Raw genomic sequence first — 12,460 nt, 5'->3', positions numbered from 1 at the left:
ATATTTGGATGGAATATTTAAACATATAAAATTTTTACGTAATAATATTTACTTAAATAAATTTTTTTATAAATTTTTTTTATTAAATTATATTTAAAATATTTATCTATAAGAAATATGTTTAAGAAATATTTTCAATATGTTATATTAATTCATATTTCATATTATTATTTAAAAATTGATCTTTTAAACAATTCAGTGTATAATAGCCATGTATAAAGATATATTGAAAGTTATAAATAATTATTATAATAATTATTTTTATCTATAAATTATTCTTCATGAAATCATTATATGATAGAAAATTATTGTAAATGTAAAAATTGCTAACAGGAAGTTCATCATTTTTAAAGATATTCAATGCAATATTTTTTTACATAAATTTGGATTTAATTAATTTCATTAACAAAGAAAATATGATATTTTAGAGAACAAATTCGAAATAAATCTTGATGCAAATTTTTTCTATAAATTTACTACAAAATATCATATTATATTGCATTATATAATGTTTCTTCTTAATACTTAAAGTTTTGTTAATTTTGCAATAATTTTATATATAACATAAAAGTAATCTAAAATGAATTTACTAAATATAATATATATATAATTAAACTGAAGTAGTATAAATAAAAATATAATAAACAAAATATTGATTTCTTCTTCTTCTTGATCTAAATATAATCAAATATTAGTATAGTCTAATCAAATATCTTTATTAATGTAATATAAAGTTCAATAAAAACATTTAAGTATTAAACTATTAGTTAGTAATAAAAATAATAAAATGGAAAAAATATTTAATGTAATTGTAATGTTTTGCGAATCATTTACATTTTCATATATGTATATATTATAGTTTTAATAAGAAGAAACAATAATCTTTTGTACACTGCCGTTATTGTGTTCAATTTTTTCTTCTTTTTTCTTTTAAGTTAACTATCTGAGTAAGCTATTATTCAATATTGTAAAACTATACATATGTAAAATAGATATTAAATAATGCGTATTTTTAAATGTAATAATTGTAAGTGATTGATGTACATAAACCTGTATACTTTTTGCGTAATAATTAAAATGTTGCTGTAACATTTTCTATGGATAAATTGATATTTATACATATATTGTCATATAAACTAAATAAAAAAAATAATCATAATTATGGTTTTCAGAAGTCTATTTAAGAAATACTATATACTATTTAGATCCTATCTAATTTAATGATTTTTACATTAACACTCAATTAAAAATGTTTTATAAAAAATATACGAATTATATATAGATCAATCTGCTGCAAACTGGAAACAAGACAATGCACACACAAAAATTGAAATTTTTTGTATCCTGTCTCAAACAAATCGTATATAATAAGAAAAATGAAAATTAAGTGATAAAATTTGTGATTAAAAACACTTTTAAATCATATATATAGCTATTTAATTAAAATATTAATTTATTTTTGTTAAAATCTAATATATGTTATAATAATTATTTTTGTTATTGATCCTATTTTTTTTTATAGATATTATCAATTGAAATATTTATTATATATATAGTAATCTTACAATCAGACAATATTTAATATCTCTTCCCAAAAATTAATATTTTTTTACAAAAATTTATAATACTGAACAATAAACTTATAAATTATAATATAATATAATAAAATGATACAAACCTTCACATATATTTTATCTTTATTCAAATTCCATCTTCTATTCTTCTTTAATAAGCTCTTTTCATTTAGCATAATCTTCTTTTTTCCTGCGAAGAATTTCTCGAAGTAGGAAACAAATAAAAAATTCTTATAAAAATCATAAAAATGATCATCGATAATAATAATACTTTGATGTAATTTAACTTTGATATAAACACATATAATTGGTTAAGAGATATTTATCATTTTTTTTTTTCTTTTTCGAAAATACAAAAATGAATGAACAAGCAATGATGTACAATTTTAATGCAATAAAAAGTTACGAGATACCTTATTCATGGTATCGTATAAATTATATTGTATTGCGAAATATCTCGTCCGTGTTATAAAATACATTATATCACGAAATTTCTCGTCCAATGAAGTCGTTATAAATTGTATGGTGTCGTGAAGTATTTCGTCCATGAAATTTTATAAAATATATTATATCGAACATTTCGTCCATGGTATCGTACAAATTATATCGCGTCGTGGAATATCTTGTTCAATGACAAATGATTTTATATCCGTGGAGTCGTATAAATTATATTATATCTCAAAATATCTCATCCATCATTGTGAAGCGATTAATTTACTCTTTGCTTTTCTATCGGCTGAGAGGTAATCCAATACCGATGCAAAAGAAATCTTTCATTTTTATCCCCACAATTTAATCTCTATAATTTCGTCCTTTATATACTTTATATACTTCAACATTAATAAATGCTAATTATTATTGCTTAAATTATAAATATTATAAATTATGATATATAACTACTTACCTATTCACATGCATATTACTTATTTATTGTATTTATTTTGCATATCTTCCGCATATGTTACGTTGTATATATGGCGTAACACACTTACATAAATATCTGTAATTAAATCACTGTAAAATATAAATAATTAAGGTGAAATGTAAATAATTAAATAATTATGAATATTTTTAAAAAATAATCAAATATGTTCTTAAATATACAAACAACTATACATTATATCATCATCATATCTCATGATATTAAATTTATCTATTACATTTATATAATTTTGTTACAAATGAATTGTTTATTAAACATATTGTATTTTATTATCAAATAAATAAACTATAATTTAATAGATTATCATTACAATATATAAAAAATAAATATATATTAAAAATACTTGTAAAATATGTTATAAATATATCAATGAAATATTCATTAAAAAATATCTAAATTCTATAAATTATCAAAGATAATTCAATATCGACATTTACAATATTGAAATTATACGTACCAATAATATAATATAATCTTAACATAATATATATGTGACAAAGTTGTGACAAAAACTTATAAATCTTCGTAACGAAGGAACAAAAAAACTGTTCATCTTTAAAATATAAATGTCTCATTATGCAATCTTATACTAACATATATATAAAGCTTGCTCTATACACATTATTTCGTAGTTTAACCAAACTAGCGTAACAACTTCAAACGCTTCATCAATCACACGAACCTGTATTATTTGTAAAGACCATTGTACACATCTCGGTACACAGTCAAGATATTCTGTAACACTTAAATAGCGGCAAACGTAGGCAATTTTTGTTCCTTATGTTGTAATTCTCCCACTTCAGGTCGAGACAAACTTCGAAAGGGAAAACATATCATTTGAGAACTGATCAGTAACAGTAACTTTAAAGGTATAAAGAAGTTAGTCACGAAACTTTAAAAGTTTCTCTCGTTCATCGAATTGATCGTCCGCGACATGATCAAGTTATATATGTGCCTTCTTTTGCAAATATGCGCGATAACAGCAGCAATGAATAAAACTTTCTTAGACACATCAGACAATTTGACATTACTTCGTCTGATGCGTACTTGGATATTGAATAATTTTGGTATGTATTCAGTTGATTTTATTCGTTTCTTGCGACGACATATATTTTTTCACAATTTTGACGATTTTGTAAGAATGTGTTAATTATGAGAAATTATTTGTGTGTGTGTGTGTGTGTGTGTGTGTGTGTTTACATTGGAAACATTGAAAACAGTGAAATTCTTGTGAGATGACTAATTTAAAAAAAAATTTTCAAATAATTCAAATTTCAATTTCAAATTTCTATTAATATTATCAACTTTACTATTATCTCTCGTATAAAATAAAAGGAGAAAAAATTTTGTACGTATAAATCGAGGGAAAAAAACAATATTTTACGATTATTGGATCTTAATTGGAAGAGAATAAAAATAAAAAGATTTTATTAAAACGTTATTTAAACATTATTAAATATGAAATATTTAAGAATTAAAATGAGATTCTTTTTTCATATACATAATATTACAACATAAAAATAACAGAAAAAAAATTATTAAAAATATGCATGTAAATAACTTGAAAGAAAAATGAAAAAATTATTAATTCTCTGAATAATCAACATGGAAAAAATAGAATTTATGTCAAATTACATATTCTCTCTTACTGTAAGATAAACAGATATATTAATACACCAATATATTGATTCTCTTAACTTTTTCTTCTCTTTCAAAATCATCTTTCAGGATGATATTCAATTTTTTTTTCATTTTATTTTTTCTATTTTATGTAAATAATATAACAAATCGAAATATTTCATACAAAACTATGATATTCGAAGCTATAAAATTCAGCATTATTAATAATTTCATAATTAATTTTGTTTTTTTAAATGGAATTAATTAAATTATATATATTTAAGAAAAACAATGTAAATTGTTATTTTTTATAAAAAAATTACTAAATCATTAATAATAATAAATTAAAGTTGAATAGTTGAATAGTTTTTTTAGAGAATATGATCCACATCGACTAATATATCAATAAATACATAATCTTTTTTTAATTTTAATAAATTTTTTTTGAGAAAATATTAATGAAATTTTTCCTGAAGAATTAAATTTGCAGAATATTATTAAATTATCGATAAAGTCTAAAAAGTGAAAAAGGAAAATAAAAAAATGGAATATATTTTCATACTTTGATATAAATGCATCGAAAAAAATACTACAAGTACTCAATAATTGTTCTTTTTGCATAAAAGAAAAAGGACAAAGACTAGATGCACAAAAGGCGGGAATAGTTCAGAAAGAATTTCCAATAAATGTTCCATTTCCTTGCAACGTGACAGGTAATTAAACAAATTTTCAATCAATAGTAAAAGTTGAATAACTGCACGAAAATCAATGAGTACGAAATACATAATAAATTAAAACATGATTCGATCAATTTTTCGAATCATTTCGATCAAAATTATTATCGAATTATTTTATCAAAAAAAAATATTTTAAAAAAGTGACTCAAAAAAAGACGAAGATTTAAAATAAATATTTACAATTTTTCGTTTATTTCTGATATTTCATGGGAAATCATATAATCACTTATACCACTTATATCTCATGCAGTCATACAACTATTATCATCTTTTATTATTGTCAAAATTACATTCATACATAAATTTATAATACTTTCATAAGATCATAAAATTTAATAATCGTTTCGTAATTTGATAATTTAACATTTGTAGGAGGCAGATCTCCCACTGTTCCTGATTCAGTAAATCGATTGAGACCAGGTGATATTGACGTTATTGCCGCGATGGGCGATTCTATAACAACAGGGGCTGGATTACTTGCAACTAATATGATACAGTTAACTATTGAAAACAGGGGTATGATGGCGACTATCGGTGGTGAAGAAACATGGCGAAAAGTTTTGACGCTCCCTAATATCTTCAAAGTACATTCAATGATCGTAAATTTCTAAATGAGAGATGAGCTAGAATTGTTTTTCTTTCATAAAAAAAAATCTTCACTTTGAGTCGTATAAAATTTGATTAATATTATTTTGTATATTGTATGTAAGAATTTTGAAAAAAATCACGATGATCTCTAGTGAGTGTAAAACACTTTTTCGACTGATAAATATTTTTATGTACAGGAGTTTAACCATAATTTGATAGGATATGCGCTTGGAAATTCTTTGACTTCTCATCCAGCTTCGCAATTGAACGTAGGTGAAGGTGGTGCAGTCTCTATGGATATGCCTTACATGGCTAAATTTTTAATTAATAGAATGAAGAAAGATCCAAGGATAGATATAAATAATCATTGGAAGGTTCGTATTTCGTATAAAATACATTATAGTTCTATGGAAATAATAATGATCACGAATTTTTATTAGCAATGATTTTTTTTTAGAACTTAAATAAAATTATTTTTAAAATTAAAATCAAATTAAACGAAAATTATTATTTTAATAAGTGTTAATAAATTGTTCTGATTACGAGTATCGTTATCTAATATCTCTTTTCATATTTTTTTGCAGTTTATATCAATATTGATCGGGCCTAATGATTTTTGCGCCATGTGTAACAATCCTTCTCCGTCCATCATTTTGAAAAATCATAAAAAAGATTTAATTAATACCCTTCGAATATTAAGAGATAATTTACCAAGGAGTTTTGTCGCTGTTATAATATCACCTCATATAAAAGAAATAGTCAAAGCACGTAGAGGAAGATTCTCGTGGAGATGTTATTTGATAAGTACCATAGAATGTCCATGTTTGCTAGCTGTACAATATAAAGAACGAAGACAGGAATATTACGAAATAATAGACAAGTTTGTATAATATATTTAATTGAAATAATCCAAGATTTCGAGATATAAAAGAAAAGTGAAATTTTATTATTCCGGTTATTCTTGGTTAGAGAGTATAAATTAAAATATTTCTAAATTTCTTACAAACGATATGAGATACTGTATTTAAAAAAAAAAAAAATTAAAAAATTTCACTATATTTCAATATATTTTGCAATACGAAAAAATATTTTTATCTGAGAAGAACAGAATTATATAATACAAATTTTTACGTTTATTTTCGATTATACTTTATCGTGAAAAATTATGGTTCGAATCAAAATTAATCCAAATAAAATAAATAAATTTCTTTTATTTTTCACATTTCTACAATTTTTTTTAAACGACTGTTTAATATGGATTGTAATTATAAAATGTAATTTATAATCTATTTTATTTAAATTTTTAGATGGCAAGAATTGGAGGAAGAAATCGTTAATTATCCAGAATTTCATACAAATAACTTTACCGTAATAACTCTTCCAGCTATAAAAAATATAAAAGTTCCGCTCGCTGAAGATGGATTCGCCGATTTATCATATTTTTCCATTGATTGTTTTCATTTGAGTCAAAAATGTCACGCGATATGTAAGTATAACAATTGATGCATTATTATAATGATTTCTTCATTATTCTAATGTTGTAATATTTTTCATATAAGTGGCAAATTATATATGGAACAATCTGTTGGAACCAATTGGTAATAAGTCCGACCACATATCGTATCCAAAATTTTTTAAAAGATTCTTATGTCCTACCTCGGAGAGGCCATATCTAATGACACGTGAAAACTCACGGAATATAATTTGACATTAATTAAAATTTGAATCACGTTCATAATCCATCCAATTAAAATACTAAAAGTATTGAAATTTAGTACAATAGCTAATTTTTTAAATGTTTATAATGTTACTTTGATTATTGAACCAATCTTATTTGTATCAGAACAAAATATTTATTTATATTTCAATAAAATCAAGACTTTTTTTGTATCATATTGTTTTTCTGCATTATTTTTTTTTTTTTTTTTTAGATGATTACACGTATTCTATCCGAGAATATTCTATACCTTGAAATCTATTTTCCATCTAATCATAAAATAAATTAATATAATTTTGAGTAAGTATTTTAATGCTAATACAATAAATTATATAATATAATATAATCTATATCTTTATAGATTTTAAAAAGAAATCGGATATTATAGAATCACTGTAAAAAAAATTCGATTTAATTCATTTATTTAATCTTTTTTTATAATATTTTTTTATAATATTTTAATTTTTCGTTTTCATATTTATAAATCATTCGTCAATTATTAATTTTATTCGATGTATCGTTTAAAATAATTCATTAATTAAAATTTTGATATTATTAATTTTTTATTTATATACTCGAAATAAATATGCATGCTTCAGAATATTTATATTGGTTTGTTTTGAGCATCAATCGGAAAGTTTTTTTTCAATTCTTTGTTCAAACGTTTGGATTAAAGTATATACCATGCACGTTATTGGCAAATATTTTGTATTCTTCGTGCATAATTCAGCATAATTTGAAAAATTACTCACGGAAATCGTGTGTATCATTTCAATTTATAACATAAATGTCACATCATTTTTATTTCCATTGTTTTTATAGAGAATTATATTTAATGAAAATAATAAAAATTTAATTCAAAAATTGAATTAATATATATTATATATTATATATTTGATTCGTGTAAAATATTTTTATAAATCAATTGAAACAATCATTAAAAATTTATCAGTCTTACTATGAAACAAAAGAATATAAAAATTACAATACATATTAAATAACACAATATCAATAATACATACATATACTAAAATATATATCATACTAATTTATTAAAAAATTGTATGATATTATTTCAAGTCTGTTTTATTTTCATAGTTTATCATTAGAATAGTACTTGAGCATTGCTTAAGCAAGCATATTAATAAGTGATTGAGCAAATATTAATCAAGCAATATAATCGATATTTACCGGTTTCATATTAGCCAATATCTAATTTTTTTCCCCTCGATATCTAATTTACTAGAATTAAAAAAACTAGATAAATTTATTTTCCATTTCAATTATTCATGATTAATAATTCTTCTGTGTGTATTTTACATATAAATTTTCATCATTTTATTTTATATTATAAATTTTCTTTTATAGAAAAAAAAATATTATTAATTTTTTTTCTAATAAATCATAAATATAATGAATATAATAAAAATAAATCTTCTGTAAAATGTTCAAATCAAAAGAGATACGAGATAAATAAAATGAATGTAATAACAATTACAAATAAATATATACAATTACAGTATCTTTATTTTTTTTTTTAATAGAAAAATATGGTACATTTGTACGAAAGATTTCCGAGTGATGATCATCGAATAATTTGAATATCAGTAGATGCGATTGTTATTTATTTATTCATACCATGAACTTCCTGGTGGTACGTGGTACCGTTTTAAAAACATCAGCCTCTTTGTCACGTTCCTCGATTTCTTCGTCGGCGGCATATAAAATAATAAAAGATCGGATCGAGCAGACAGAAAATTACTTGCGAACGCTGCAATTACAACTGTTCCAAAATGTAATTTTGGGTTTGAAATGGCTTGTTGATTCATTGAATCAATGGTAGGCACAAATATGAATAATTTGTATGAAAGAGAATACAGTTTATATGTAAATTTTACGATTTTTTGTTTTTTATTCAAAAAATAAATATTAATTTGGGAATATTTTAACTATTTTTTTTTTTTTTTAGATTGCTTTAATTAATTGTTTTGTATCTTCTTTGGCTATTTTTATCATATTTTTAATATTATATTTGGATAGATATAGCAATATTTTGAAAATTAATGATAAAAATAAAATTTGATATTTAATTAATGATAAATATTTTTCCATCTATTCGATAAATGAAATCAATTGCAAATTTTCTCGATGATAAATTTTTTCTATAGATGATGAATAAATCATTTTTTTTTTTTATAAATAATTTCAATCGATTATTACATTCGATTATTAACTCTGATATAGAGAATATGTGATATACAGAATATAAGAGACAATTACTGGCAATTTATTCATTTTCTTAGCAAAAAATTCAGAGAAAAATTATAGAAGAAAATATATTCTAATTATTATACTAGTTTGTTTAATAGATGGAGATATGAAACCACAAATTTCATAAAAATCATATATATATAATAATATATATATTTCTTTTTTTTTTTTTTAGAAGCAGATAATTATTATCTCTATAAAAAAAAACTATTCTTTATAATAAAACTATTATTTATAATAAAAAATTTAATTATTTTAAATATTTCAATCATAATTTTGTAGAAATTATTGTATTTGTATCAAAATAGATAAAGAAAACGTAAATATAATGATGTTGTATGTTAATTCTTAAGTTAATTAATTAATAACTTAGTATTCTTCAATAAAAATTACAAACTTTAAAATTATGTACTTTAAAATTGATATCATCTGATATGTCAACAATAATTCTATTACCATACCGTATGAATGAGATTTATTTGAAACTATAGGCTTTTCAAATAAATCTCAAATGACATTTCAAATTTACCAAATTTATCGTTCAATTACTGTCTATTTTTTCGTATGCACAAAATTGAAACAACGCAACGTGATATTACACGTTACAATTCGTATCAGAATCGTGTTTAATCAAATTTATCATCGATGAATATAATCTCTCGTTATATATCCATTAATATCTCGCTAAATAAAAATATAAATTATTTTATGTGATGCGAATATATCCCGTTCTTCCCTATATCGAGTCAAATTCGAGGGATCAATCTCCTTCGTGACGGCCATTGAATCTCATTGAAAAAACAGTCTACGTTCACGATCAAGGTCCTTGAAAAAGATACGTATTCGCATTTGTATTTACACTCATACATTTTCTGTCCGAGATGGTGGAAAAGCTTAAAAGGGAGGTGAGTGATGCAATTTCAGGCACACTCGGTATCGCTGCAGAGCAAATAACTGAACGGAAAACTTACTCATCGGTTAGAGCATCAATGTGAAAATTTTAATGAACGAAGTGATGACACGAGTGATGGTCAATTTTCAACTTGGTTTGTGTATTTTCTCGCAATTATGCGTACTGGCGGCGTCTCAGAGGACCTTCCTAGACTCACCGTCCAATCTCCTCATATGGCGTGCAATTCGTAATTACCTATTTCATATTTTCGGTACGTGTTCGATTTATTATCTCGTTCGCAGTGTTTTTCTGATAATAGGATAAATTTTGATTCTGAGACGATTATTTTTTTTTAAAGAAATTAATAGAAGTTATGTGAGAATGTACGAGCATGAAGAATCTCTTATGAGATATTTTCGTTAAAAAAAAAGTAGAATTTTGTCGAGACATTGATGGATTTCAAGCAGTGCTGAATGTATAATAAGTAGAAAAATTAATAAGTTAGAAATATATTTGTTTGAACATATAATATATCAATCGAAGAGATTTCATAGCAAAAATACAATAATTTGAATGATCAATCTAAAATAATTCTAATTCCATTCTAAATTTTGAATTAGTCTGAATAGACTTGGACTAATATTTTTTTCAGAAACAGTGATTGAAAAATACTATAAGTAATTAATATTTATCTTACAGAAAATGACGAACGAACTCCAACGAATTTTCAAAAAAAAATTCAATTGGACGTTCCATTTCCTTGCAACGTAACAGGTACTTAAGCAAATTCAATTATTATCAAAATTCTCGTAAAAAATTAGTTTTATATATTCATCATTGCCCAATTTGAATTAAATTCTTTGCTTGAAAATTTGATATTGTAAATTTCTAAAAGTACAAATTTTAAACTATTTTCATACGTGTAATAAATATATAAACCTGCTAATTTCATATAACTAATCCTGTTTAAAATACATACAATGACATTCAAGCTATAGTGTAAAATTTTGACTTGATTTTCTTTAGGCGGTAGATCTCCTAAAATTCCGAATTCGGTCCATCGTTTGAGGCCAGGTGACATAGATGTGATTGCGGCAATAGGGGATTCTTTGACAGCTGGTTCTGGAATTTTTGCGAAAAATCTATTGGAAATATTCGTGGAGAACAGAGGGGTGCAGGCGAACATCGGTGGTAAAGGGACTTGGCGGACGTATCTTACCCTCCCCAATATCCTCAAAGTACGATTAATGATTATAAATTGATGAATTGATTGAAAATGATATAACTATTGAATAGCAGCGCGAATTAAGTACGTTCTTTTTTCTTTTTTTTTTTTCTTTTTTTTTTTTTTTTGATAGAAAGATTTTATTGTTATGTGACGTATTATGTAGGAATACAACCCCAAGTTAATAGGTTACGCGCTTGAAGATTCTTTAACTTCTCAATCAGCTTCGCAGTTGAGCGTTGCTGAGATCGGCGCTATGTCTAAAGATTTGCCTTTCATGGCTAAATATCTAATCAATAAAATAAGGAAGGATGGTAGAATAGACGTAAAGAAGCATTGGAAGGTTCGTAATAATAATAATTATCATTATATTATCCGATAACAAGATAATTGAACGATATGACTAATTTAAAATTTAAAATTCATATATTCAATGATATTACTTTTTTTTTATGATATCAGTTAAGAAAATATTTTCTTGGAATAATAAAAATTTACTCGACTTAAATTCTAATTAAATATGATAAATTTCAGAATGTAATAAGTAGGAAATATGTATTGAAAATATTAATTAAAAAAAATTATAAAATTGAATGAGAATTTTCTCAAGAATAATTATACAATAATAACGATTATTTTTTATAAGTTAAATATTAAAATATGAAATTAACTATATTTTTCGATTACAAATTCAAATAAAATATACGTATATATTTATATATTTTCTAATTGCTTTTGGAATATTGAATCAGTTTCCAAAATATTTCTTACTTGTTACTTGTATATATATATATGGTGTCTCTGAATTTATAATAAAACTTAAGAGAGGATGATTTTTTGTTTAAAAATCAAAAATATAGAGTAAAATTTCCATATGAATTATTATTTAAAAA

General features: G+C 23.2%; 2 protein-coding genes across 5 annotated transcripts in view; both read left to right on the top strand.

Annotated features, from left to right (window-relative positions):
- The first annotated feature begins 3,127 nt into the window (after nucleotides 1-3,127).
- LOC102681567 (phospholipase B1, membrane-associated-like) lies at nucleotides 3,128-7,348 on the top strand. The gene is made up of 7 exons (XM_006618898.2): nucleotides 3,128-3,584; nucleotides 4,764-4,850; nucleotides 5,247-5,458; nucleotides 5,660-5,836; nucleotides 6,047-6,342; nucleotides 6,770-6,948; nucleotides 7,022-7,348. Exons 1-7 carry the CDS (start codon nucleotides 3,452-3,454, stop codon nucleotides 7,168-7,170), a joined length of 1,233 nt encoding a protein of 410 aa, XP_006618961.1. The 5' UTR covers nucleotides 3,128-3,451; the 3' UTR covers nucleotides 7,171-7,348.
- A 3,005-nt stretch (nucleotides 7,349-10,353) lies between these two features.
- Nucleotides 10,354-12,460, top strand: part of LOC102681689 (phospholipase B1, membrane-associated-like) — a 9,237-nt gene continuing 7,130 nt past the window's right edge. For 3 of the 4 annotated variants that reach the window (XM_031512041.1, XM_006618899.2, XM_006618900.2), the window contains exons 1-4: nucleotides 10,354-10,613; nucleotides 11,042-11,116; nucleotides 11,369-11,580; nucleotides 11,734-11,910. In XM_031512041.1, the coding sequence (XP_031367901.1) occupies nucleotides 10,454-10,613; nucleotides 11,042-11,116; nucleotides 11,369-11,580; nucleotides 11,734-11,910 (624 nt within the window). In that variant the 5' untranslated portion in view covers nucleotides 10,354-10,453. The remainder of the gene's footprint in view (nucleotides 10,614-11,041; nucleotides 11,117-11,368; nucleotides 11,581-11,733; nucleotides 11,911-12,460) is intronic. The other variant, XM_006618901.2, reaches the window with a different exon arrangement.

The sequence above is a fragment of the Apis dorsata genome, unplaced genomic scaffold (assembly GCF_000469605.1).
Source record: "Apis dorsata unplaced genomic scaffold, Apis dorsata 1.3 scaffold_382, whole genome shotgun sequence".
In the NCBI taxonomy this organism is placed as follows: Eukaryota; Metazoa; Arthropoda; class Insecta; order Hymenoptera; family Apidae; genus Apis; species Apis dorsata.
Note: the sequence above shows the minus strand (reverse complement) of the source record. Positions and strands in the feature narration are given on the sequence as shown.

Coding starts and splice junctions, on each gene's coding strand:
- LOC102681567 (XM_006618898.2), top strand. CDS start 3,452: ATGATCAAGTTATATATGTGCCTTCTTTTGCAAATATGCGCGATAACA. Junction 3,585..4,763: donor TTGGATATTGAATAATTTTG/GTATGTATTCAG, acceptor TTTGCATAAAAG/AAAAAGGACAAAGACTAGAT. Junction 6,949..7,021: donor TCAAAAATGTCACGCGATAT/GTAAGTATAACA, acceptor TTTTCATATAAG/TGGCAAATTATATATGGAAC.